The following is a 27,120-nucleotide window of genomic DNA, read 5'->3' on the forward strand; positions in this document are numbered from 1 at the left end:
TGGTGCACCATACTAAAAGGCATAATTCAGCTGAAAGTGCACATTCGTATGTCCAGATTCGGATGTAAATTTTCTTGGAGTACCAGTACTGTATTATATCATGTTTGGGTCTTTTATTATGGCATAATGCCATACGTGCTAGAAGACGAAAATGTGCACTTGAAATGCAGCGAATAGTTGTAACTGGCCAATAGTGTGGAATTAAACACTCCGTTTCAAATAAATTGGCTGGCTCAGAGGAAAAGATTAATTAAAGCCAAATTTCTGTAGCAAATTGACAAAAATGGCTTCATTGTTCTGCAAGACAATTAATGCTTGACTGTCAGAAAGGGGACATAAAATAAAATCTGAAACTAATAACATATTTTAGCCTTCCGTAATTACGTAAATGTATTTTAATTGACTTGATAGCTTCTGGCCACAGAAATCCATTTCGTTTTCATGTGATGTGAGAGCAATAAACGAAAAGGAAACAGCAAACTCACTAAACTTAAACACGGGTCACGTGAGACTACCCACCTCCCCATTACAACTTAATACTGCTCTGTAGATCAGCCCCGGATCTACGGTATTTCCGAACCAGGGCAATACTAGTTAGTGGTGCCCCTCCTCCCTAGAGCGTTTGAGGTAGGATGCCAAAAATTTTAAAAATCGACTTTTCAAAAATATGTCCATGTTGTAGTGCACATTTTTCTGAACAGTCTGATACGTACAACGTATGCGTTTGAGGAAATGTTTGGTCTCTTCACACAGCATTCTTCTATCGCACGTCACTATATTTCGCTCTGTGGAACTCAAACGCGTAACATTTTCTAACAGATGCCATCAAACTGTATTCAGGACAGTGGCAATTAAAATGTCCTGTGGTGCCTCTCCTGCTCCCAGTCAGCCGGTCTGACAACCTGCCCCTGTTTAAAAAAAAACTCTCAATAAATACTGGACGGGTTTATTTGTAACCGGGAAAACAGGAATTCTTCACAAAATTTGCACTCTTTATTGCCTATTAGTTAATAACTTTACGTTTTGTGTGACATAAAATTAAATATAGAATACATAAACCCAGTAAAGACAATAGACAAGCAAGACAGTACATATTTCTTCAATCTTTAAGTCCTAACATTGGTTTTCTCACTAACCTTAATACAGCTTTACATGCAGTGCTTTCCTTTTGGGAAAGAATCCATTAGCTCATCAAAGTTCGTTAAACGTTTTGCTACATGAATGAAACAAATCTCGTTGGCTAATACTGAAAAAGCTATTAATACCTATGAATAGTACCCAAGACTGGTGTGCTTTCTCGATCTGATTACGTGAATTTCGTCACTGTCTGCTAGATAACACAAATTTGGTCTGCCTAATATTGCAGCAATTGTAACACACACTGCCACTGTTTTGGCGCAAATGGTCATTTTTATAACACGACAGAATATAATCACGGTGTACCAGTATTAAATGCCTATCAGGCCTACTACAAGCAAAAAGTTTCATGTTAGAAAATAGTTTCACACTTCATTCATATGCTCTAGCTTCTGAAGCATGAGATCGAAAAGTAGTAGTACAAATTTTTTATATAAATTTGCAATCGTCATATTCTTCCATAATTTGTGTGATGTCCCCATTTCTTCTCCTTCCTCGTGCTAACAAACAATCTTGTCATCACCAATTCTCTAACTATTCCTACCAGGGTTAAAACTTATTTTCTGGTTAACTTGACTAACCCTGCCACAATCACCGGTTTAGTTATCCCGTGTTTATTCTCCGGTTACACGTTATTACGTGTTCGTACCTGTTTTCCTTGCTACTCCCAGAATAGAACTTTAGCAGCTGCTAGCCAGAGACTGTACAACTGGCCCTTACCAGTGTAGCGTTCTGGAAAAAAAATTTCTGCCGAAATTTCATTTTCTTGGTTACACCGACAAGATAATACATAATCTTTCTTACCTGTTATTCAACAGGGATGAGTTTCAAAATCATATGAATAATCGATAGACCGACGTGCACTGGTTGCTAGGCGCTTTGTGAAACAATGTTTTTTTTTCCTCTCCCCCCCCCCCCCCCCCCCCAACAGAAATTCCTGCCTGGGGCAGATATCCCGGTTTGTCCCCCGACTCCTACATCCAGGCCTGTTGCATATGTGTGAATCTGACAGCTTAGGCGCGCCAGTAAATTTTTTTTCCGGGTAGCATCTGACTGCTTGCCGCTATTGCTTATACAGCTAACTGGCACACTTCTGAAGCTAGAAGCAGGAGAAGGTACCACTCATACGCGACTCAACTGTGCATGCACTCGCTCACAACTGCTCAAATGAATCAAACGTAAACAGTTGTGACGTCACGCTCATCAGAGGCAATTTGTTGTTACGAAGCATTGCATAATCTTCCTAAAGCTGTTGACACATTTTCCTGTTGACAGATACTTGTGTGAGCACTTTGTTTTGTTGCTGTATATGGCGCATTTCCTTGGTAACTTAGTTTTATTTTTTTTTTTTTTTCTCTTTCATGTTTTATTGCTGCAGTATTATTCTGCACTAGTGAGATACAATAATATCTTTTGTTAGAGTATTGGTTCTTACCAGTCAATGTTACAAAAATTTAACTGAAAGCTAAAACAATGAAAAATTCCTGGAATTCTAAAAAAATACCGGGTTTTTCCCGGTTTTCTCCCGGATGAAAAAATTCACGGGTTTTTCCCGGATCTCTCAGGTCGTATACACCCTGTTTTTCGATTTCTTCACATTTTTCCAGCAGTTATTTTGCCTTCATTTCCCCACACTTCCTATTTATTTCAATCCTGAATAATCTATATTGCTTTATTCCGAGATCTCCCTGAACATTTTTGCACTTCCTTTCTTTTTTTTCTTTTTCTTAAAAAAAAAATCAAATGAAATATTTATTCTGTCACTCAAGGTTTCTTCACAGATACCTTCCTTGTACCCATGTTTTTCTGTTCACAATCTGTGATTGGCATTTTTAGAGGTGCCCAGTCCTCTTCAACTGAACTGCCAACTATGATACCCATTACTGAAATATCTACAGCCTTACTGAATTTAAACAATCTCATCATTCCTCAGTACTTCAATATCATATTTCTTTCTACACTGCTTCCCTAGATGAATCAGTCTATTCTTCATCTTCATTAAATTGGGATATGAGCCTACATATGCTCCTGGGTATGCCTTACACTCTAGAATATGTTCCAAAGTCTCTTCTCTGGTGATGATGTAATCCAGCTGGAATCGCCCATATCCCCAGGCCTATTCCAAGTATATCTCTTCCTCTTGTGCTATTTGAACAGTGTATTTCCTATTATTCGCTCAAATTTATTGAAGAACTAAATAGTCTTTCTCCTGCCTCATGTCGTTCCAAAATGCTGTCTTCTATTCCTTCCACTAAAACCACATTCTAATCCCCAATGATTATTAGATCATCATCTCCCCTGACATACTGAACTACCCATTCAATAGCCTCATATATTTTATCTTTTGCTTCAGGCTGTGCTTGTGATACTGACACGTATACGTATTCTATTGTTGTTGACTTTTGTTTGCAGTCAATTCTGCGGTAAACAACACTCTCACTGAACTGCTCACAGTAACTCACTCTTTGCCCTAGCTTCCTAGTCATAACAGATACTACTACAGTTACACCATATTCTGCTGCTGTTAATATTACCCTATATTTGTCTAACCACAAATCTTTACCTTCTTTCCATTTCACTTCTCTGACCTCCAATATATGTAGACTGAACTTTTCCATTTCCCTTTTCAGGTGTTGTAGCTTCCCTACCACATTCAGACTTCTGACACTCCATGCTCTGACTCATAGAATATTTTACTTTTGTTAGTTACTTATTGCCAACAGAGAGATCATCACAACACTTTTTCAATTACAGGCCAGACGTCCTGTGGACCTCATTATATGTGATTCATGATTTCCTGTCAGAAAGGTCACAGTTTGTAGTAATACACAGAAAGTCATTGAGTAAAACAGAAGTACTATCCGGTGTACCCCAAGGAAGTGTTATAGGCCCTCTATTGTTCCTGATCTATGACATAGGAGGCAATCTGAGTAGCCCCCTTACATTGTCTGCAGATGATGCTGTCATTTACCATCTTGTAAGGTCATCAGATGACCAAAATGAATTGCAAAATGATTTAGATACGATATCTGTACGATGTGAAAAGTGGCAATTGACACTGAATAAAGAAAAGTATGAAGTTATTCACGTGAGTACTAAAAGAAATCCGCTAAGTTTCGATTATGCGATAAGTCACACAAACCTGAAGGCTGTAAATTCAACTAAATACTTAGGGGTTACAATTACAAATAACCTAAATTGGAACGATCACATAGATAGTGTTATAGGTAGAGCAAACCAAGGACTGTGATTCATTGGCAGAACACTTAAAAGGTGCAACAGGTCAACTAAAGATGCTGCTTACACCATGCTTGTCTGCCCTTTTCTGGAGTACTGCTGCGCAGTGTGGGATCTGCATCAGGTTGGAGTGACAGATGACATCAAAAAAGTTCAAAGAAGGGCAGCTCATTTGGTATTATCGCGAAATAGGGGAGATAGTGCCACAGACATGATATGTGAATTGGAGTGGCAATCATTAAAACAAAGGTGTTTTTCGTTGCGACGGAATCTTCTCATAAAATTTGAATCACCAGTTTTCCCTTCCAATTGCGAAAACATTTTGTTGGCACTAACCTACATAGGAGGAAATGATCATCATGATAAAATAAGAGAAATCAGGGCTCGCACAGAAAAATTTAAGTGCTCGTTTTTCCCAAGTGCCATTCAAGAGTGGAACAGTAGAGAGACAGCTTGAAGATGATTCATTGTACCCTATGCCAGGCACTTTATTGTAAATAACAGAGTAATCATCTAGAAGTAGATGTAGAAAGGGCACGGGGAAGTCTTCAATCTGTCTTTTATGCATTCGAAAGGTAGCTAGGTACAAATGCGATACTAATGCTGTCACAAAGTGAGTCACGAGGTGTTCCACAAGAACCAATGCATTCTTAGAAATATCTCCAAGAAGGGTGAGACTTGCAACAGTTATCGATCTCTGCTGACCCAGTATACTGCAGAACTTGGTCCACACCTGGGATGAAGAGGCATACACTCCCAAGGAGGAGGCATATTGTTCCCACTATTTCTCCTTACTGCATTTAATTAACTTGCAAACCCTTGCACAGGGCTGCTTAAAAGTGATGAGGATGGTCTGTCTACGATATCACTTGAGTTGTTGCAGGGCCTTCTGACAATCCTGAATGGCTGTTGCAATGTTGCAATGTCTTTGGCCCACTACGGCATTGGTCTGCGTTGGAAGACGCACGCAGAAAGGGGAATATCTGTTCCAGTGGTGCAGGTGGTTATATTGGACATGTCTCCCACAAATTTGTTGATGGAATCTGACAGAGGGGGGCGAAAGTGATGGCAGAGGCATACAACTGCAAGTTGGCTCTTTGAAGAGCCCAAACTAGTAATTGGTCTGCTGGACAATAACAGAATCACCAGAGAGTAATAACTGCCACAAAAATCATACTGCAGCAAAGCCATGAGAGACTCGGAGAAGAAATTGTAAGGTGTCATAGACAGCATCCAAATGAGTAAGCATACCATCATCGAGGAAACACAAATCAAGATTCAAAGGAAGACAGTCAAGTTTCTTGGAGAGCAGCACAGACAGCAAAATAAGAGGAAATTAGTTTTTGTAGTTCTGGCAGGTGACAGTAAATATCCACTGAATCATCTTGTTAAGGGTATCCTGTTCAGGTGTCACTGGCTGGTGTTTCATCTCTGGTCCTCAGATTTCTGGGAGAGTGTTCCCGCAAAAGAGCCATCACTGGTAAAAAGCAGAGAAGGAAGCTGCTTGTCCTGCCAGGTGTGTAGAGTTGATTTTCCTGAAGATGGTGCTGCCCAAGCCACAAGCAGTGTGTGCCTGTTTATCATATAATCACATTTACTCGAGCACCTACTGGATGTCGAGGGAGGCAACATGCGAATTACTGCCAACAAACTGGTCACAGCAGTGGGATAAGTCAATATCATGCTGACAGGACATAAATGATCACACTTTTTTGGGGCTTCAAAATGACAAGAGGCCTTCAATTCTAGGATTTCTTGTTCCTTAATTAGGGTAGCACACTTCAGGGATCCGAGAGGGTGGTTGCAACTGATACAGACAGGTTGCGGCTCATGTGGTGCATTTTCATGAACTGACTGACCAATTTCTTCAAAAACTGGGTTTTACATACACTAGGAAGATATATACTTGAAGCATTGGCATCTACATTGGGGTTGAGAAATACGACTTCACATCACAGCAGTAAAAAATGATTTTGACTTTTTGGAAGCAAATTGCCCAAAAAAAATGGATACCTTGCTTCTCCTAGAGTTTGGGCCTGAAGCTTTAAGTCTTTGTGAAAAATTAAACTATGTACTAGGTGGCAGGGGTAAAATACAGGGAGCGAAAGGCTATTTACAATTTGTACAGAAACCAGATGGCAGTTATAAGAGTCGAGGGGCATGAAAGGGAAGCAGTGGTTGGGAAAGGAGTGAGACAGGGTTGTAGCCTCTCCCCGATGTTATTCAATCTGTATATTGAGCAAGCAGTAAAGGAAACAAAAGAAAAATTCGGAGTAGGTATTAAAATTCATGGAGAAGAAGTAAAAACTTTGAGGTTCGCCGATGACATTGTAATTCTGTCAGAGACAGCAAAGGACTTGGAAGAGCAGTTGAATGGAATGGACAGTGCCTTGAAAGGAGGATATAAGATGAACATCAACAAAAGCAAAACGAGGGTAATGGAATGTATTCAAATTAAATTGGGTGATGCTGAGGGAATTAGATTAGGAAATGAGACACTTAAAGTAGTAAAGGAGTTTTGCTATTTAGGGAGTAAAATAACTGATGATGGTCGAAGTAGAGAGGACATAAAATGTAGACTGGCAATGGCAAGGAAATCGTTTCTGAAGAAGAGAAATTTGTTAACATCGAGTATAGATTTAAGTGTCAGGAAGTCGTTTCTTAAAGTATTTGTATGGAGTGCAGCCATGTATGGAAGTGAAACATGGACGATAAATAGTTTGGACAAGAAGAGAATAGAAGCTTTCGAAATGTGGTGCTACAGAAGAATGCTGAAAATAAGGTGGGTAGATCACGTAACTAATGAGGAGATATTGAATAAGATTGGGGAGAAGAGAAGTTTGTGGCACAACTTGACTAGAAGAAGGGATTGGTTGGTAGGAGATGTTTTGAGGCATCAAGGGATCACAAATTTAGTATTGGAGGGCAGTGTGGAGGGTAAAAATCGTAGAGGGAGACCAAGAGATGAATACACTAAGCAGATTCAGAAGGATGTAGGTTGCAGTAAGTACTGGGAGATGAAGAAGCTTGCACAGGACAGAGTAGCATGGAGAGCTGCATCAAACCAGTCTCAGGACTGAAGACCACAACAACAACAACCACGTTTAGGCTGTTATTGTGACAGGGGCATAACTATGTGTTTTTACATGAGAGTAATGTCCAGGACTGGATAGGATTCCTTGTTTTAATTAAGATGGAAATACTTCATAATTTACTATGGAAAGACATATCTCCAAATATGTTTGCAATATTCTTCACAAGCAGAGATAAAGGACACTTCCTCTGTCTGGGTGCAAACTGGGAGCAGAGAGGAATAAGTTTCTGCAGCCCACTTGGTTTTGCTTTCCTCTCGAAGATGTGGCCATGAAGGTATAGTTCTCAGGGTTGGGACAATCTCCTCTGAAGAATTCTGGTATGGCTGCAGACACTGTTGGAGCTTTATGACCGCCGGCTAACAAGAGATCTTTTCAAGGTGCCAAATATCCACTATGATGGCACGTGCTCTGATTGAGGCCTCTCCCCATGAGCTCCAGCCGGTCAGAGCAATGGCCACTTGGCTTAACCCTAGCAATACCAACACATTTTCCATAAAGTGCATTATGAATGGGGCGGGAGGGGGGGGGGGGGCAGGTACTTTATGCCAACCGTAAAAAAAGTTATAAAAAATTTGTTAATTGTTCTTGGCTTATATTAACAACATGTTTTTTAAAGAAGTACTGATGCATCAGTGAAGTCCAGAACCTGAGTATACAAGTCACATTCTTAGCAATATCAATACATTTTCAATAAAGTGTGATACCAAGCTCTATGACCACAAAAAGGCAAATTTCATTCCTTTTTGTTTACTTCCTCTTACAATATCCTTTTTAAAGAGTTTCTTTTGTGTAAATAAAATTGTCAACCTGAAAATATTGAACAACATTCATTGTGGAAAGTGACATCTACTACTTAAGACTTAAATTTTTGGTTCTGTTTAACTGAAAAATTTAAAAATTTATGGATTCGCAAAAGAATTCAGTAAAACAAAACACATTTTTTCAAAATTTTAGAGTGTAAAAGTGGATTTAAAATATGAGGGTTAACAACCATTGGCCGGAGTGCTAGTGCCTCCAAATAGACAGACACCTACATCTCAGCATGTACTGGTACATAACAACTTGGGCAGCATCAATAGTGCATTCGCATAGCCAAATGGTTAGAACCACACAGGTACCTAGTAACCACCCCTCATGGACTGGCTATATGCTGAGTGTTCGGTGACCTTCCCCTTATGGCCCACATTTCTGTAATTTTGAAAAGGTGGAAGTCAAACTCAAGTATGGGATTGAACAAAAGTTCACTAGAATAAACAGTGCAAAATAAAGAAACAGTGTGGGAAAAGTGATAGTTGATAGCCTATGAACAAACTACACTGTTAGCAGGGTATCTATCCTACGTGCGGAAGTAAGATAGCAGTAGAGGAAAGGAAGAAGTACTGCTGTAGTTTGGGGCTCCACACTCTCCAACACATACTCACAGAAAGAGTTGTGAGCCCACTGTGTGAGAGAAATGACTATGAGTTGCTGTTTAACAGCACATTTTCTTTGAGTGAGATGATGAAGTGATTCAAGAACAAAGCACTTCCCTTATCGCTATGTATTTTTAGTGAGAAACTACATGAAATGCAAATAATTTTATATACTATGATGCAATTCTGAAAAGTGAGTGAAACCAGTAATTGAACATTAAGTGGCTCCAGGAAAGATTTCTGACCAAGGTTTAGCTTCAGAGAAGATACTCGTGTTGTAAGTACATTACTCCATTTATACAATATGATGTTATTAAAGGACAGTACACTCAAAAGTAGACTTGTATCAAAACTGTTTATGGAATGTAACACATGCAAAATTGCTTTCCCATATCTTTACTATCTAAGTAAAAAAGTTAATATTTCATGATTTATTTCCTCAAAAATTACCATATTACCATCATCTTTAGGTATGGAAGCAAGTAATCCTTGGAGCCATGAATCTCTTGCCTGCAGGAATTTCAACCTGAGTTCTGCTTCAGAAAAGATACCCATTCTTCGTAGGTAGCCAACCACAGCCAGACATCGTGGCAGTTGAAGGTCAGTACGCAACTGTGCAAGAAGTTGATGCAGCATAGCCAACCAGGCAGCTTCAACTTCCTTAACAATGCCCTATAAAACAGAGAGCAAATGGAGTGCATATTACTGAAATGGAATATCTGTGTGTGTGTGTGTGTGTGTGTGTGTGTGTGTGTGTGTGTGTGTTTTGATATACAGTAATCTGTGGAGGAATTTTCTTTGGAACCCCAACTAGTAACCACCCTCTGCTGATGCACACTACTTGTATTTGGTGAGTAGTGATTTAGCTTGATACAGGTAGTTATATTCTGTGATGGATTTTTCACCAGTTCACAATGAAATTTGATGTGAATTTTCTGGTGTACTGAGACTGCAAACACTTTTATATATAATCTTTAATTTACTTAACAGTTCATAGTAATGAATACACTTCCACTGTTATAAAAATGGAAATGTAAATACTAGATTGAGTCCCTAAAAGAAGACCATTAAACAGGATTACATTCAGTACAGATGGATCACAATAATTAGAGATGAAGGTTATTTTAGTTTCTGTATTAATCAACACATTTTCACAGTGCCTTTTGTCCATTTGTCATGTCACGTAAGAAGTGTACCATATTAACTGAGGAAGTGTAGAAATATGTGAGAAGCTGTCAAGGTCTAAAATGTGAGAATAATAAAACTATTTAGTGAGAGAGAACATGGTACAGACAGACAGAGGAGAAGAAAGAAAGCATGATTATGATGAAGATGACACAATCATAAAAAAAACATAACAAAGCAAGAACAAGAATGTGGGGCGAGATGGGAAAAGCTTATGGGGGGGGGGGGGGGGGCAAAAAAAAAAATGAAGAAAATTAAGATAACAACATTACTACTCTACCCAGAAGCATTAAGATGGAAGTATGTGGACATGTTGCAACGTAGCTCTTGAACAACTTGAGAAATTTGAACTAATCTTGGTATACATATGGCTTGCTATTTAGAAAAGTATATTACAGTACGAAGACCCAGTGGGGTGGAGGATGGAGGTGAGCCCTCTGACACAAAACAGTTTTGCACACAAACTTCCTATATGTGAAAAAAATCACCTGTAGAAATGGTGTGGAATGACAACAAATAAATAAATGTAAATCTGGAAATGCCTGAGCAATTTCAACTCCACTGTGACAAAAGTCAATTGCGACAGTGGTCACAATGTTGGTCTATACAACATCACGACACAATCATATGCCTGGAAAAGTTTTATTGAAGAAACTGAACTAGCTGAAAATGAGAAGTATGACCACCTGTGAAAGCAGTCACATCATAAACCAACTCAACTCTAATTTCTACACAGCATTTTATGCAGGTATGACCACCAACCAGCTGTCCCTCCAAATGAATAGCTGCAGCCAAACTGTGGCCACAGGCAGAGTTCATCACCCAGTGGCATAACACACTGCTGTGCACAGGATGTTAAATTTCAGTCAATCGGTGGTTCACTACAAGTGGCATCTGGGGGTGGGGAGTGCACGTGTGTGCTCTACAGCTCTGAAGACAGATCTGTCTGTAAGAAAGTTTTTCCGCCTTCTTTATGTTTCTATTGATCACTTGCAACATTTGCAATATCCTCTCACAGTCAGATTAATTTACACTATGGATCTAGGAGTTGTGTTGTTGCCAAACACAACAAAATCGTAAACTGGCTAACTCTGACAGAACATAACAAACCCTACTCCAGCCACACTGCTCTGACCTGTGAAGCTCATCTGCCCCTACCTCTATTGCAGTAATCAGTACACTGCACTCCAACATGTAAATTCTGCCTAACTGAGTTTTGAACACAACCACACCTGGGGAGTTAAAATGCAACTACCAATAAACAAAATTAATTCTGGCAGAAATGAACTTTATCACAGAGCCTAGCGCCGTCAAATTAAGTGATAATACATTTGTCTTTACACCAAAACAAATTCAAAGATGGAACCTACCAGAATTCACAGAGCTTATTCAAACATGAGTGTGCATTTATCTGTGGTTCAAAGGCTACACATGAAACTTCACTCACTTTAAAAGTTGATGTTTCGTAAATACCACAACACTGCTAACCTATGTCGGCCAGGTGTAATTAATGCTTTTTGGCACATGGGATTTCCACACCCCACCAGTAGAATTTGAAAAGCCATAATTCTGTATTCTTCAAGTCAACAAATCCCATGTATTATGAGTTGTGACCAAATGGTCATCGGCAAAGCTAACACCACAACACTTCAGTAGCTAACAGCTTTCCAATACTCCGTACCCACCTACCTTCGCCAGTGTCATACATGCCATACGGTTTGTTCATAAACTATTTATCTTTAAACATCAGCAGATTGTCACCAGTATAAATGCACTTCAAACATGTTATTAAAGTTCACTGCCCACAAGACTTTACTTTGATGACGTTACTAGTACAGAATGTGCCCAAACAAAGCTTACTGTGAACCCAAGATGGAGCAATACTCGCTGCAAGTCCATCCCATTCAACTGTCAAGCTGTGTCTCTTCTAACAATGGTCTGTCTCCCCACTGCTCACGATTCTTGGTGGCAGTGATGTCAGATGCAACAGTTTGCCAAATATTAGCAGTGCTTGCAATTACATAATTCTCTCTGGTTTACCTACATGGAGACTACATCTAAAGAATGCTTTAATAAATATGACTACTACTCTTTTGTAAGCCACAATAAAATGTATGGTGGACATTTTTTCCCCCTGTCAAGGTCTGCTGATGGACTAGTCCGCAGGGACGGAAGTGAAGTGGTGCCCATCCCCTAGAACTGCATCTCAACTTCCATGTTCAGTCCCTTCCCTGTACCCCTTTACCTGCTCCCAGCCAGGTCCTGCTGGCTTCACCTGCCATGATGATTGCTGGCAATATTGGGGGCTGCCATCCGCACCTGCCTCCAAACTTTCTATATAACCTACACATCCTGCAGCCCCACTGTTTCAATTCTGATAGGCTTTTTTAATTATAACTTAAATGCCTCCACTCTACATACTCTAATCCATATGCTGTTCTTAACATTCTTATTGCAACAAAACACTGCGCCATTTAACAGGTTTTCCCACTAACAACAATTCTTAATTATCATTCTTAAGGGCTTAAATTGTTAATTATTAGCTTCAGCATACACAGCACTATGACAACACACCACAATGTCCCAGACTCGGTGCCAAAATTGCTTATATTCCAACTGAAGAATGATACTGAGATGAGATGCATTCCATTAGTACAAATCTGCGCAAAGCCAATCCCCCCCCCCCCTCCCCCTCACAAAAACACACACACACACACACACACACACACACACACACACACACACACACACACACACACACACACACGTACATATTAATGTCTGCAAACTGCAAATATAGTCAATTTAGGCATTATTCATGTGCTCCATAAGAAAATTATGTATCTGTAAAGTGTGGAAAATGCTCAGTAGTGTTCAAAATGTTCAAATGTGTGTGAAATCTTATGAGACTTAACTGCTAAGGTCATCAGTCCCTAAGCTTACACACTACTTAACCTAAATTATCCTAAGGACAAACACACACACCCATGCCCGAGGGAGGACTTGAACCTCCGCCGGAACCAGCTGCACAGTCTACGACTACAAATGCTTGGTAGTGAGGTTGTTAGTGTGGATAATAGAGATTGAAAGTGGTGCAATATTGTGTACAGTAAATATCTATATTCAACAGAGATTAAAAAATCTACTTACAGCAATGATTGGTATATGGCCATGTTTTCTTCCAAGTCGTCTAACATATGCAGCTAGCTCTAGTGCCTCTTCATAACTGCCATTGCGTATGCAGGTTTCCATTAGTTGAGGCAGTTCCAACACTTCCAAGAGCTGAGCATTCCTCGTTAAAGTCAGAGAGTTTAGGCGACGATGTGCATTAATATTGCTTGACTTCTGCCCAAATTCTTGGCACTTGTGGGAGAACTCTGGTAGCTTTGTTTTCAGTGCGTCCAGGTGATGTTCAACATGTCCAAACTGGAAATGTTCAATATCTGAGTTTATAAATCAGAAATTAACAGAATCACTACTGCTCATGTGACATGGAGACTGCCGTCAGTGAGTTCCAGTAACATTTCTTAATCTTTTAACAGTGAAATATAACATGGGAAACTGTATAGGGGTATATTTCTGACAAATTTCCAAACCCTCATGAGAAAATGCTGCACATTAAAACAAATATAAAGCAGAAAATAAATTATGATAAAAAAATTATTTGGTGTACACACCATGGGAGACAGTGGTGAAGATGTGACTCCAAACTACTGGCAGCTGTTACAACTGGATTAGTAAGATATCGGTAAAATGAGAAGGAGAATCTATGAATACAGATGTCAGTATATTAATGATTTAGCTGAAACACATATGGAAAATATACCTGTTTGAATATTTCTCTGGAACATTCTGCAGTTTGAATAAAAGTTTTATAGTTAGAAAATGCAAGTTCTTGAGTTTGTTCCAGTACTGCAGATTTTTCCTCATTGAGACGCTCTGGTTCTTTGACTGAAAAAAAGGAAAAAAAAATTACCAACATCAAAAAAAGCCCTGGCCAACATCTGCATCTGAATGGAAAAGTTATTTTAATAATTTTGGTAATACATACTCAACTGTTCGACATGAAATGAGCCAAGCTTGGATAGATACAAAACAACATCTGGATTCTCCTTCCAGTTATCTGAAACAATTGTATATATAAGTAATCTTGTTCCATGTGGGGGGAAAAAAACAACTGTAAGACAGCCATATGGAAGTGTGCACACATTATGTATAGTTTCTTTTCCATTTCATGTACATCATATTTATTAAAGAATAGTTTTACATTAATTATTTGAATTCAGTATTTAATGAGGCTCAGTACTAGGTGTACTCAATACCCAGAACTATCCTACACATGAATTACCCTACCTTTGTTTACACTGGTGGACAGTTTTAAAAAGACCACAAGATACGAGAGCCTAAAGTTAAAGCAATTACAGCCCTCAGTCACAAAATTTAAGTCTTTTGACCACGTTTCAGCACTTCTATGAGTGCTTTAATTACAAATTAAATATTCAAATTGGTCTATAAGTACAGATTTATGGGATTTTTTTTACATAAAAGTGCAAGTACTGACTAACAGTAAAAGAAAGAAATAGTACTTACATGTCATGTATAAGATATGCTTGATATTTATCACGTAAGTAATGTAAAAAGAAAGTCCCATAAATTTGTATTTATGTTATATGCCATATAGAATATTTAATTTCTGATGATGTCACTCATAGAAGTGTTGGAACATGATAAAAAGACTTAAATTTTGTGTCTGAGGGCTGTAATTGCTTTAACTTTAATTTTTAAATGGCCATTGAACTACGAAGCCATGTTTAAAACTTTTTTACTGAGAGGCATTTAAATCATCTAAATATATTACATATAACGCATTTACAAAGTAGGATAGGATGCGGTGAAGACAGGGCAGTAAATTGGTCATGACCTAATCCAAGGAAGCACAGGAAGGAGAAATGAAAACAAAATAACTGTATCAGACAGAGCAAAGCATATGGAAGATTAGTTGAACAGAATGGATAGTGCCTTGAGAAAAGATTATGAAATATACATTAATAAGAATTAAACAATGGTAATGAAGTGTAGTTAATTTAAATCAGGGGATACTGACTGAGATAGATTAGGAAATGAGACACTAAAAGTAGCAGTAATATGTCAGAGATTAAGCCTAAATAAAACGAAGGTTGGCACCAGCCAGAAAAGCTTTTCTGAAGAAGAGAAATATAAATTTAGGTGTAAGGAAATATCTGTCTGGAGTGTTGCCATATACGGAAATAAAATTTGGACACTAAATAGTATAGATTGGAAGATAATAGAACCATTTGAAATGTGGTGTTACAGAAGAATGCTGAAGATTAGATGGGTTGATCACATAACCAATGAAGAGGCACAGAATGTAATCAGGGAGAAAAGATCTTTTCGTCAGACCTTAACTAAAAGAAGGGACTGTTTGTTAAGACACACCTGAAGCCCCGATGAATAATTAATTGTACTGAGCGAGGTGGCGCAGTGGTTGGACACTGGACTCGCATTCGGGAGGACGACAGTTCAATCCTGCGTCCGGTCATCCTGATTGAGGTTTTCCGTGATTTCCCTAAATCACTCCAGGCAAATGCTGGGATGGTTCCTCTGAAAGGGCACGGCCGACTTCCTTCCCCATCCTTCCCTAATCCGATGAGACCGATGACCACGCTGTCTGGTCTCCTTCCACAAACAACCAACCAACCAATAATTAATTTTGAAACACAGGAGGTAAAAATCATAGCAGGAGACCAGGGTCTAATTACAGCAAACAGGTTTAAATTAACATAGTCTGCAATAGTTATTGAGATACTTCCACAGGACAGACAAGAGTGGAGAGCTGCAACAAAACATTCTTTTGATTAAAAATTGCAGTGACACACATTAAGCCATCACACGTTAGACATAATTAGTGAAGTCTCCCTGTACAGCTGGGGGGCTACAACAGCAAACTACAACTTGATGTGGACATTATAATGAGCAGCAGCTCTCTACAATTAGGTCACCAGTAACTAGCATTTGTTTTTGTGAAACCAAACATGTCCGAATGTCAGAATTCATTTCACACCCAACTGATGGTGTATTACATTCAGACAATATTCTACTGTCATGCCATGTACATTACAGTCCATAGGGCAAACTTAGTAGTCAATAGATGATGAGAGCCTGTAGCCATATTACTGATTCACGTCAAAAAGTTAATTCCAATAGTCTCTTCAGTTTTGTGTCTCATGAGCGGTTAACTGACTACAACAACTCTTCTGGAGCATACTTGAATATTTATTACATGGTCTGCTGGTTATGCTGAGGCAATGGTCCACAGCCCCCTTATTGAAAAGAAGTTGTGCAGTCTTTTGTAGATCCTATGGACTGGATTGTTTGGGGAAAAGAGACCAAACAACGAAGTCATCGGTCTCATCGGATTGGGGAAGGATGGGGAAGTAAGTCGGCCGTGCCCTTTCGAAGGAACCATCCCGGCATTTGCCTGGAGCGATTTAGGGAAATCACGGAAAACCTAAGTCAGGATGGCCGGATGCAGGATTGAGCCGTCGTTCTCCCGAATGCGAGTCCAGTGTGCTAACCACTGTGCCACCTCGCTCGGTCAGTAGATTGTATGATATCCCTGATTCTTTGGATGTAGCCTACAACATTCTTAGTAAAATACACTGCTTTTCTGTAACAGAGGCTTCTTTTGTGTATTACATGCATCACCAGATGATTTTCTGTTTCACTGGTGCTGGCAATTTTTCCTTAGAATATAATTGCCCTACAGTGCTCTCCTAGTTCATATTTCACATTTTTAGTGTTTTTATACGAATGGAAGCTGGCATATACAGAACAGAAGTCCGCACTATGTTCTTTATTGGTACCACACTCCTTGCCAGAGGAACATATAGCATTTGTAGAGAAAAGCACATGAAATAACTGCAAGTGCCATACCAAAACTGTTGGACACAGTAATCCGCTGCAGACTGTTAACAAAAGGAATGAGCATACATAATAGGTTCCCAGATATGTGAGTGGCTCGAAAACTCCTTAGGTAATGGAACCCAGTGCACTGTCCTTAATGGGGAATGTTCACCAGAGATAGTGGTATCATCAGGGGTGCCCCATGGAAATGTGATATGACACCTATTGTTCTCTATACACATAAATATCTGACAAACAGCATGAGCAACAATCTGAGGCTATTTGTTGAGGATGCTGTGGTGTACAGCAACGTGTCGTCATTGAGAGACTGTAGGAGGATACAAGATGATTTAGCAAAAATTTTTGACTGGTGTGATGAACAGCAGCTTTCCCTATACATAGATAAATTTAAATTAACGCAGACAAGTAGGAAAAACAATCCCGTTATGTGTGCGTGTGTGTGGTTTTTGCTGCTTTTTGTTTAGCGATCTTCTTTACTCCTGAAGTATTTAAAATGTTGTTAGTTCCATTTGTAGATCGTGGCCAATTTACGGGACAACGACAATAACTGGAATATCAGCCTCCCTATACTGTTGATGTCTTAGGAGCATGTTAAATGTGGATTTCAGTATCAGCTGAATTAACAGGATAAACCTTCAGCAAACTGACTGGTATTCTTTCCTCAGCCATAATGCACAACCACTTTGAATGTAGCATATACTCATCATCCCTCTCATCAAATGGTTCTCTATTACAAAGGCATATAGCTAAAGCATGGGACTGTATGATGGGATGACATTATTCCATATAAGCGTTTTTGGCTCTTGCATTTTTTTATCTCATTTATTTTAATCCCTTTGTGTCCTAGTTTTAACCAGAAAAACAACTCAGTAATATATTTTCTTTTCTATTTGATACATCTTTTAATAATTTTGGAAGCACAAGGCAGGTAAAAGAAATGTTGATGTTGAATGTAAATACTTAAGGATTGATAATTGGATGATTCTGCTTTTTGGTGAGTGCAGTTTCCTTTCACCCTCAAGTATTTAAATTCTACAAGAACATTCCCACAACATTAATTTCTGATTAAGGCCTGTCAGAGCATACAATTTGAGAAGAAATTGTTAGTCACCCTTCTAATGAACTATTACGGCATGTGCCTATAGGGATATAGGGAAATTACAGAATACCTAAATGAGAATAGTTGGATGAGGATTCAAGAGCCATTTTCCGTTTGAATATGCACCAGTGTTTTTGCAAATATACCACTGTTATAGGTCCAAAAGTGCACTGGGAATTGTGATACAAGATAAACTCCAGCAATTATCACACTGGATGTATTCTCAAGCCCTTAGTATCACAAGGAAAACTGGACTAAATCCAATAGACAATACAATTTTACAGTAAAACTCATAACAAGGGCAGTCAAGGTATCAACACACTTTTAAGTTTGACACATCTGAGATAATACCAAACATCTTGAAAACTGCTGAAATGGCACTACAGTTCAAGTAGGGAGACAGAGAAAAATTTGATAATCATCATCCTGTAAGTCCTCTAGCACGTGTGTGTGAGCTTCTGACTAAAGCCATTACCAACTGATTAACTCAATAACTTGATTTCTAACAATGTGCTGAACAACTAGGATTTTGCTAAGGTGTATCAACTGTTAACTATATCAGATTATTCAACTTCTTGAAAAAACCCAAGAACGCAACATCACATCTAGCAATGACTTTTGTAAAGTATTTGATTCAGTGGAAATGTGGGCAATCATGGAATCCATAATGAATGCCAGTGTCAAACAGAAATATGAAGAAACTTGATGTCTATTTGTTATTAAGCAACAATGAAAGTAAATGAAGAGCTCACAGCTGAGAACATCTCAGTAACTAAAGGAGTTCACTGAGAGGATAAGGTATTTTCAGAGTTGTCTATCCTAACTATTAAGATGTATCCCAACAATATGGGCTGGGATAGTGACGGGATCAAAACTGATGACCAGTCTCTGAATCACCGACAATTTGCTGACATCTTCATGCTCATAAATTAAGGCCTGACAATTATGATCCACAGACTGAAAGCTGCCTCTGTAGTTGGTTTGGAGGTGCATGTAAAACAAACTAGGCCTATAGTTCAGTGTCCAAACATCCAACTGGTTAAAAGTGAGTATGTTGGCAATAAAATTCAGCAAGAGAAGGTCAACCACAGGGAAGAAACTTACAAAAGAATAAATTTGAGTTCAAGAGTGTTAAGAAAATTTCATTGCATCCCAATCAACAAGGGTGACCCTACAAAAATATATTAAGTATAATTCCTGTGTTCTACTACTAACAGCTTAAGATCTGGGAACACTGTCTCTGACAAAGATGAATGCTCATCAGTTACAGTGTGCACAAAGAGCAAAGGAGAGGCAGAAGCAGTGCATCAATCTCAGGTGCGAGATCAGGAATGATATCACTATAACAATATTGGTAACAGACATCCTTGAGAGAGATACCAACTTGAAATGGCAATGAGAAGGCCACTTAGTGAGACGAAGTCAGAACAGATGGAGCAATAAGGTAGTCAAGTGCTGCGTCTTGCATCTTAGCATGTTGCTTTTTTTGACCTAAGACAATTTTTTAAAGGGAATAATTTTTTCCTGATCAATGTGGCTTTTCACATAATTTTAGTATTCAACATCAAGGCAAGTACTGTAATGGTCACAGAAAAAAGCACATGGCTCAATGGCTTATTGCAACACACAACTTACACTAAATTGAGTTATCATGATTGATATACTTCTAGTTTTCTTAACATATATTTGCCAAAGTCACTTGGGCTTCCTGAGGTGTTTTCTGTTTGTCCCGGCCTTAGACTCAGGTATGTTTTAGTACTACTGGCATCTCCCTCTGTCTCCCAACTTCTCATTTCCTACTATAAAATGACTATATTGACACCACATCAATTGAACCGCTGATGTAATGATGTTGAAATTATGAGGACTATTCAACACTACATGTCAGCTTTCGCTAACAATGTAAGAAACATGCAACAAATGTCATGAAAACATGGTGACTATAACATCATAGGCAACAAGTAGTGATTTTTCAAATGGCCTGAGCTACAGATCAGTCTGCCACCACATCCATGATTTCTGGTTTCACACCGATTGGTTTCACCAAATAATAACCATACTGTGAAAATATGCACCAAAAGGTGATATCACAGCAACCATTAGCATTACTACGTCACTGATCAAACTTGATGGATAGTACTGAATATTCCTCTTGATCCTAATGTTATGTTATGTTATGTGAAGTCATCAAGTGCAAACAGAACAAAGAAATATTTTTCTTTAATATATATTTAAAATGTGGGTGGTGACATGCTGACCTCTACTGTAGTCTGAGATCACACTTGGATTTAAAGTTGACACTTTGGTTGTGAGATCTTGGAATGGTATTTAAGCCATCAGTTAATCATTAAAAAGAAATTAATATGAGGGTAGTAAACATTACTAGATTCAAAAATTCGAAAATATTTTGCAAAAATTTTTGACACTGTGACACTGAAAATGAAAAGGTATGGAAATAGGCCTACTGTAGACTTTCAACTACATATAACATCAAAAAACTATGGCTATTATAAGTAACAGCACCTTGTAATATGTGACTTTTCAATGTTGCAACTACGACACTTAGCTGCTAAGTCAAATTTTTATAGTTTACAGTACAGTTTATAACATACGTTATCAGAACATCAATTCTTCACAAACTGTTAATTATAGAAGGGTTGAGTAAAATTTATATCTTAGTTACTAGCAGACTGTGTCACTGGGATGAGAATCAGCTATTACTGATAGGCTTCATAATCACCACAGTCAAATTCTTATCTGGGTGTTCCGGAAATTAATTAAAAAAGAAATTTATGTGTGTCATACACGTTAGCATAAAATTCCTTACCCATGATACTGGAAATATATTAAGCTTTTGTAATATAAACTGAAGGAACGAATCGTGAATTTGAAGATAGGAAAATCAATGTAGAAAATCGTCTGACTCGCAACTCAGATTCTGAAGTGTGTTTATGGATCTCAGTAATTTATATTTACAATGACATCTGTTTATATCAAGAAATTACCGACAGCGTAATGCGTTTTCTGCTGTCGTACTTACATCAAGTTTCTGAATTACTGTTATAGATGTGTTTACAACAAAAGAAAATACACATGTTTGATGAAGTGTTTACAGTAAACCAAAGCAAAAAAATACAAAACACTGTTCTTAATAGTAATAAACACACCGGGTACTTCATTTGGAAATATCAGCTTTAGAACATTCTCTACTTCGATATCCATAATCTAATCAAATGCAAAACACTATTCAAAAAAATTTCATATGTTGGCCAACAGTTTGTTTACAAATCACGAACCACGACCCACGTCTCCAGCGATGTAGCAAGTTGTTGGTGTAGTGTGACTGTCGACTTAAAGTCGATTATGTGATGTTACGAGAGTCAATGCACGTCCATGGCACAGTCGACTGACAGCTAAAATGCAGTTCCTTGTGTGAACTCCCAGTTTTTAGTGGTTATTTCTGTTATTCTTTATTCGTCCGTGGATCATTTCTTACAGTGATACTGGACACGTCATGTTTACATAAAGTTTACATACACATAGCGAAAATACAGTGGTATATATCAATTTATGTATGATTGCATTTATAATCTGACGGTTATGTATTTGCTGGTTTCAAAAAGACAGTAAATATACACAAATTTTATAGTATTTTCACAAAAAATGTCATTAAAAGTACATTATACAAGGCATCAATGATAATATAGTTCATTTTTCTGTAAGTCGTTGGTCTTCACTCAGCACTGCCAAGAAAAATGGAGAAAAAGCAGAGAACAGCAGCATCAGTGTTTTGGCACGGAATACTATTTCGTGCATTTACATACTTGAAGTGATTCTAAACACCGTTTTACATTTGTTGCAGTTTCCCTTTGCAATGTATACTGACACACTATTTATTTTTTTATTTCAAGATAGCACTGTAAGCACAAATATTGATCACATGTCTTTTTAGTTTCCTTTTAAATAGAGACATAGTTTCCATCATCTTTATACATTGCGGCAAACTGTTGTACAGAATGCATCCAGCATTTACAGATTCTTTGTCTGTTAATTTTAGCCTACTTCCTTCTACACGAGAGTAATTTTTTCTTCTTGTATTATGTTCATAATATTCTCATACTATCTGTGTGTGCACATTTCCGCGTTTCTCCAGACCAGGACGCCATATGAGAGGTGAGAATGGACTAGTCCATAGTACATTGTTTGTAGAGTGTTTCTTTTTACTGGCTTTGACATTTTTCTCATCAGAAGCATTCTTGGACCTATTTTGCTGCAAATGTTATTTACGTGATCCTCCTATGTCATATATCTATCCACTGTTACAACTAGAAATTTATAGCTGTCTGTCTCCTTTAGTTCTAGGTCTCCGAGCCTGGCCGTAATGTTATCCAAAGTTTGTTTTTGTTTGCGTGTATCTGCATATATGTTGTTTTGTTTCCATTTATAAAGAGATCGTTTTCCCTGAAATAATTGTTTCTACTTTTCATATTTAGCGAAGCCTTCTCTTTGCAAGTCATCTGTTGTAGATATAGGAACGACAAATAAAGCACCAACTGCATACACGCATACACTATTAGATAATGTTTTGGTCATATAATTGACATACAGAATTACTGTACAAGTAGTGGACCAAGGATGGACCGTTGAGGAACCCCATATTTCACAATTTCAAAATTTGAAAAGATACTTGTAATGTTATTTTTCATTTTTGCTTTATTTCTACATGCTGATTTCTATTTATCAAAAAACGATTTAATGGTGTCTACTGCTTTTCCCAATATACCATAACAATGAAGGTTTTCTAATAGGTGTCATGGCATACACAATCAAATGCTTTGGATAGGTCTATGAATGTACCACAGACTTTCTTCTGTTCATCAAGTGCTTCAGTTACAAGTGTTACGAATTCAGCTATTGCTGTTTTGGTAGATTTGTCCTTTCTGAACCATGTTGTTCATTGTTGAGAATATTAGATGTTTGTATAAAGTTTAATATTCTGTCTTTTATTGTGATTTCTATTGTTTTAGAGATTACAGATGTAATAGCTATAGGTCTGTAATTTCCTAGGTCTTTCTTGCAGCCTACTTTATGTATAGGGATTACTTTACTCTTTTTCAGGCACATTGGAAATATTCCTTATTCTATAGATAAATTTATCAGACCGGCTAATGGCTTTACTAACCACTGTGAACAGCATTAGGGGATAAAACATCTAGTCCCTCGGTGTTTTTTGTTTTTAGACTATGTATTATTTTTACAATTTCTGAGTCATTAGTTGGAGTCATGAATAAGCATTTTGTCTCATATGGAATATTTATTGTTTTTATTTTGGAAGTATAATTTTGAGTTATTAATTTGTCCACAACTTCAAAACAGTGTTTGTTTAAAGCGTTGTTGACATTCTGTGCATCCCTGAGTTTCCTCCCACTGACCTCAAGTGTTATGTTATCAGTCTTTTCCACACCTACACCTTTTCTCTCTTCATTTATGAGAGACAATATGGTCATAGTAGTATTTGTTGAATTTGCTATCTTGTTTTCATAATATGTCGATTTAGTTTCTTTTACAGTTTGGTGTATGATTTCTTCTTTCCCCTATATGCATCACTATTTTCTCGGATTGGCCATAGCCAACAATTTTGATACATACTTTTCACCTCTTCCCTCTTCCTTTTTTGCTCTACTATGACCCAACTTTTATTATTCTTCTTATTTATTTCCCTACATACTAATGGACATGCAACACCTATGCTATGGCCTAATGTATTGCAGAATGATTCCCATCCTTCATCTAGGTTTTCTGTTAAGTATACTTCACTAAAATCTCCTTTTTTCCAGTAGCCGTAGTAGCCTGTCTATGTTTGTTTCATTTGTCTAAACTCTTTAAATATTTTTTCTGGCCTTCCTATGTTGCCTGCTAATTCAATTAATACCCGATAGTGGTCTGCAGTGGTATATTAGTGATCACGTGATATATTAATATTTCTGTATTTTTACAGCACCTTGTGAGACTGTCTACTGCTGAATTAAGTCCATAAGTTAAAATCAAATCTTGAAAACACCTCATGTAACAGTTGTCTTTTAGGTGTTAGTGTTTAGATCACCAGCTGCAATTATATAAGGGAATTCCCTGCTAGCCTTATCTAACAGGACTTCCAACTCTTTTAGAAGTGCAACTTAAGATACACAACTTTTTTCATGCCGTAATAAGTTCACCTTGGTTGTAATTTAATGCACCACTTTCCTTCCACCATTTCGCCTCCCCCCCCCCCCCCCCCCCCCCCGCCCTATGCCAGTAATACGATACGAAACACAAGCATTCTACTGCAATTATTGTGGAATTATTGCTACTGTAGTTCAATAGATTTAAACGTTTTCATCTTATTGCTGAAACAAGTGAAAACAGTACACAAAATTGATACCATTTTGCAGCTTCTGGAAGTATAAGAACAGCAATCTATGTCCGATTTCCTGCAGCAGTGAGTGTGTATGTGGTTGGGGGGGGGGGGGGGGGGGGGAGGAAGGGGGCAGCGAAACCAATGACTTATCCCATACAACCTTAAAAGATTTTTATGAATAAATAAATAAATTTAATATATGTAACCAAAAAAGCAAGTCTTATAAACTTTGTGATTTGTGAGACCAAGAAGCATTGTTTAAATTGTGGATTATATGCAGAAAATAGCTTCCAAGTGAAACGTGGCAGCTGTTTAACTACAACTAGTTATATGAAGTGCCTATATCAACAAATACAATAAGATTCTGATATTTTGGAAGATTGTTGCGTTTGCAAATGATGTTTAAGCTGGGTTTGCACATGCAGCTAATGTGCCGCTACAACTTCTGGCTTCTATAGTGGCATCATGAGTTACCGTTTACACAGAATGCCAGAAATTCTATGTAGTTGTACAGTTTTCAATATGGCATCAAGTAAAATCATATGGATGGCTATTAATGTTGTAGTGCAGGTTATGCCATGAGAGCTGTGACAGGAGTTAAATACAAGGAAGATGAACCCCAAATGCTGAATCCAAAAATAGTGTTTGCACAAGGATAAATCAGGGGCCACAAACATTTATAAAAGACTCAGAGACGAAAATTCTGTGTGCAATGGCAAACTAAATCAACAGTTGGCCTGTAAATATCGTCTGCAGAAACACCAAAATTTTAGAATCTTATTGTATTCGTTAATACAGGCATTTCAAACAATCACTTTTTAGTTTAACAGCTGCCATATCACACTTGGGAGCTATTTACTGCATATAATCCACAATTTAAACAATGTTTGGTCTCACAAATCACAGAGTTTATACCGCTTGCTTTTTTGGTTACATATGTGAAGTTTGTTTATTTATTCATCCAAAAATCTTTTAAGATTGTATGCGATAAGTCATTGGTTTTGCTCCCATCCTCCTCCCTCCACCTCTACCAAAAACACACACTGCTGCAGGAAATAAAACATAAGTTGCTGTTCTTATACTTCCAGAAGCTGCAAATGTGTATGTGCCAACCACTTTTTTCAGTAATAAAATGAAAACACTCTGAAATCGAATTGAGTACAGCAGCAATTATTCCACAACAACTGCAATAGTTACCTGTGTTTCGAAATACTGCCGCTAGGCCACCAGGGAGCAGTGATGTCAGGAAAGTGGCGCAACAAAGTACAACCAAGTTGAACTTTTTGTGGCATGAAAAAAAGTTGCGTTTCTCAAGTTTCTCACCTAAAAACTGGGAGTTCACACATGCAATTGCACTGCAGATGCAATATGCCACTAGCTGTGGTAACACTTTTGTTGCGTGTGTGAACCTGCTTTTACACGCCAGCTGTTAGTTTGTTTGCCATTGCAGACAGCATTTTCATGTTTGAGTCTTATTTCTTTCATAGTTGTGTTGGTGACCCCTCATTTTCCCTGTGCGAAGTCTGTTTTCAGAACCAAGATATGGGTTGCGTATTCTTCCTTGTATTTAACTCTTGTCACAGCTCTAATTCCATAACCTGTACTATAACATTCATATCCGCCAATACTATTTCATTTGACGCCATATTGAATGGTTTAATTTCAGTGATTCGTTCGTTTACAGGTCGTCTCAGAAGAGACTGAAACACCCCAATCCATAATGAGTTTCATCAACAATCATATTTAGATGTCTATCTGTGGAGTGGGTCTCAATTATTGGTGGCTTTATGTTAAAGGTGTCATGATTCTGCAACAGTTCTTATACACTGTACATATATCTTGAACCCTGTCTGTAACCAAATATCTGACGTGGCTGAACCAGTAATTTCTGCAATAATTTATTTCTTTTCCAATGCTGTTTACAATTTACAGCTTATCTTCAAACTGCCACTTTACATAAGTAACATATGAGAGTAGAATTAAACTGAGAAATATTGAAGCAAATATGATTTACAGATAGCCTATATTATCACTGTACCATGCACTTCTTAGTTGCTACTGAAGACAGTTGTTGCTTGTCTTTTTATGGTACCCTACAGCATATTTGACAATTGGAGGTCTTTATTATAAATCTATCTTCTTTACTGCATAATTTTTTCCACACAATAGAATGATTAATTATCTACTGGTACCACTTCTTTCATTGTAGACTTTTATAGGGCCAATGTAAATCACGACGTTTTACTGGAGATTCCGAGATTTAGTGCACTGAATCACATCATTATTTGTGACATACTAGTATGAAAAAGTGTTAGAGAATATAATACATCAGTCAGTTAATTGATGCTCACTTAAGTATTATGACTAGGTGACAGATAAAAGCTTGGGTATCAAAACAAACAAGGAATGACATCAAATAAGTTATTATGACTTGAATGACAGTTTGATAAGAGCTTCTGATGGGATTTATAAACAACCAAGAATATATAGAATAAGAGTTGTGGTGCAGTACAGGTACTCGCTCATCTAACATTTCAAAATATACTCAGAAAGTCCTAAGTGATGTGGAAATTATTTATCTCCATTACCAAAATGTTCACCCATCGTTTATCT

At 37.8% G+C, this 27,120-nt stretch overlaps 1 protein-coding gene across 1 annotated transcript in view; it reads right to left on the reverse strand.

The window, feature by feature from the left end:
* LOC126416584 (conserved oligomeric Golgi complex subunit 8) overlaps positions 1-21,433 on the reverse strand; it is a 36,191-nt gene extending 14,758 nt beyond the window's left edge. Inside the window, exons 1-5 of the mRNA XM_050084336.1 lie at positions 21,278-21,433; positions 14,118-14,189; positions 13,893-14,017; positions 13,217-13,492; positions 9,340-9,553 (exon numbers count right to left, since the gene is read on the reverse strand). Of these exons, the coding sequence (XP_049940293.1) occupies positions 9,340-9,553; positions 13,217-13,492; positions 13,893-14,017; positions 14,118-14,189; positions 21,278-21,332 (742 nt within the window). The 5' untranslated portion in view covers positions 21,333-21,433. The remainder of the gene's footprint in view (positions 1-9,339; positions 9,554-13,216; positions 13,493-13,892; positions 14,018-14,117; positions 14,190-21,277) is intronic.
* Positions 21,434-27,120: the final 5,687 nt, after the last annotated feature.

The sequence above is a fragment of the Schistocerca serialis genome, chromosome 8, assembly GCF_023864345.2.
Source record: "Schistocerca serialis cubense isolate TAMUIC-IGC-003099 chromosome 8, iqSchSeri2.2, whole genome shotgun sequence".
NCBI classification, from domain to species: domain Eukaryota; kingdom Metazoa; phylum Arthropoda; class Insecta; order Orthoptera; family Acrididae; genus Schistocerca; species Schistocerca serialis.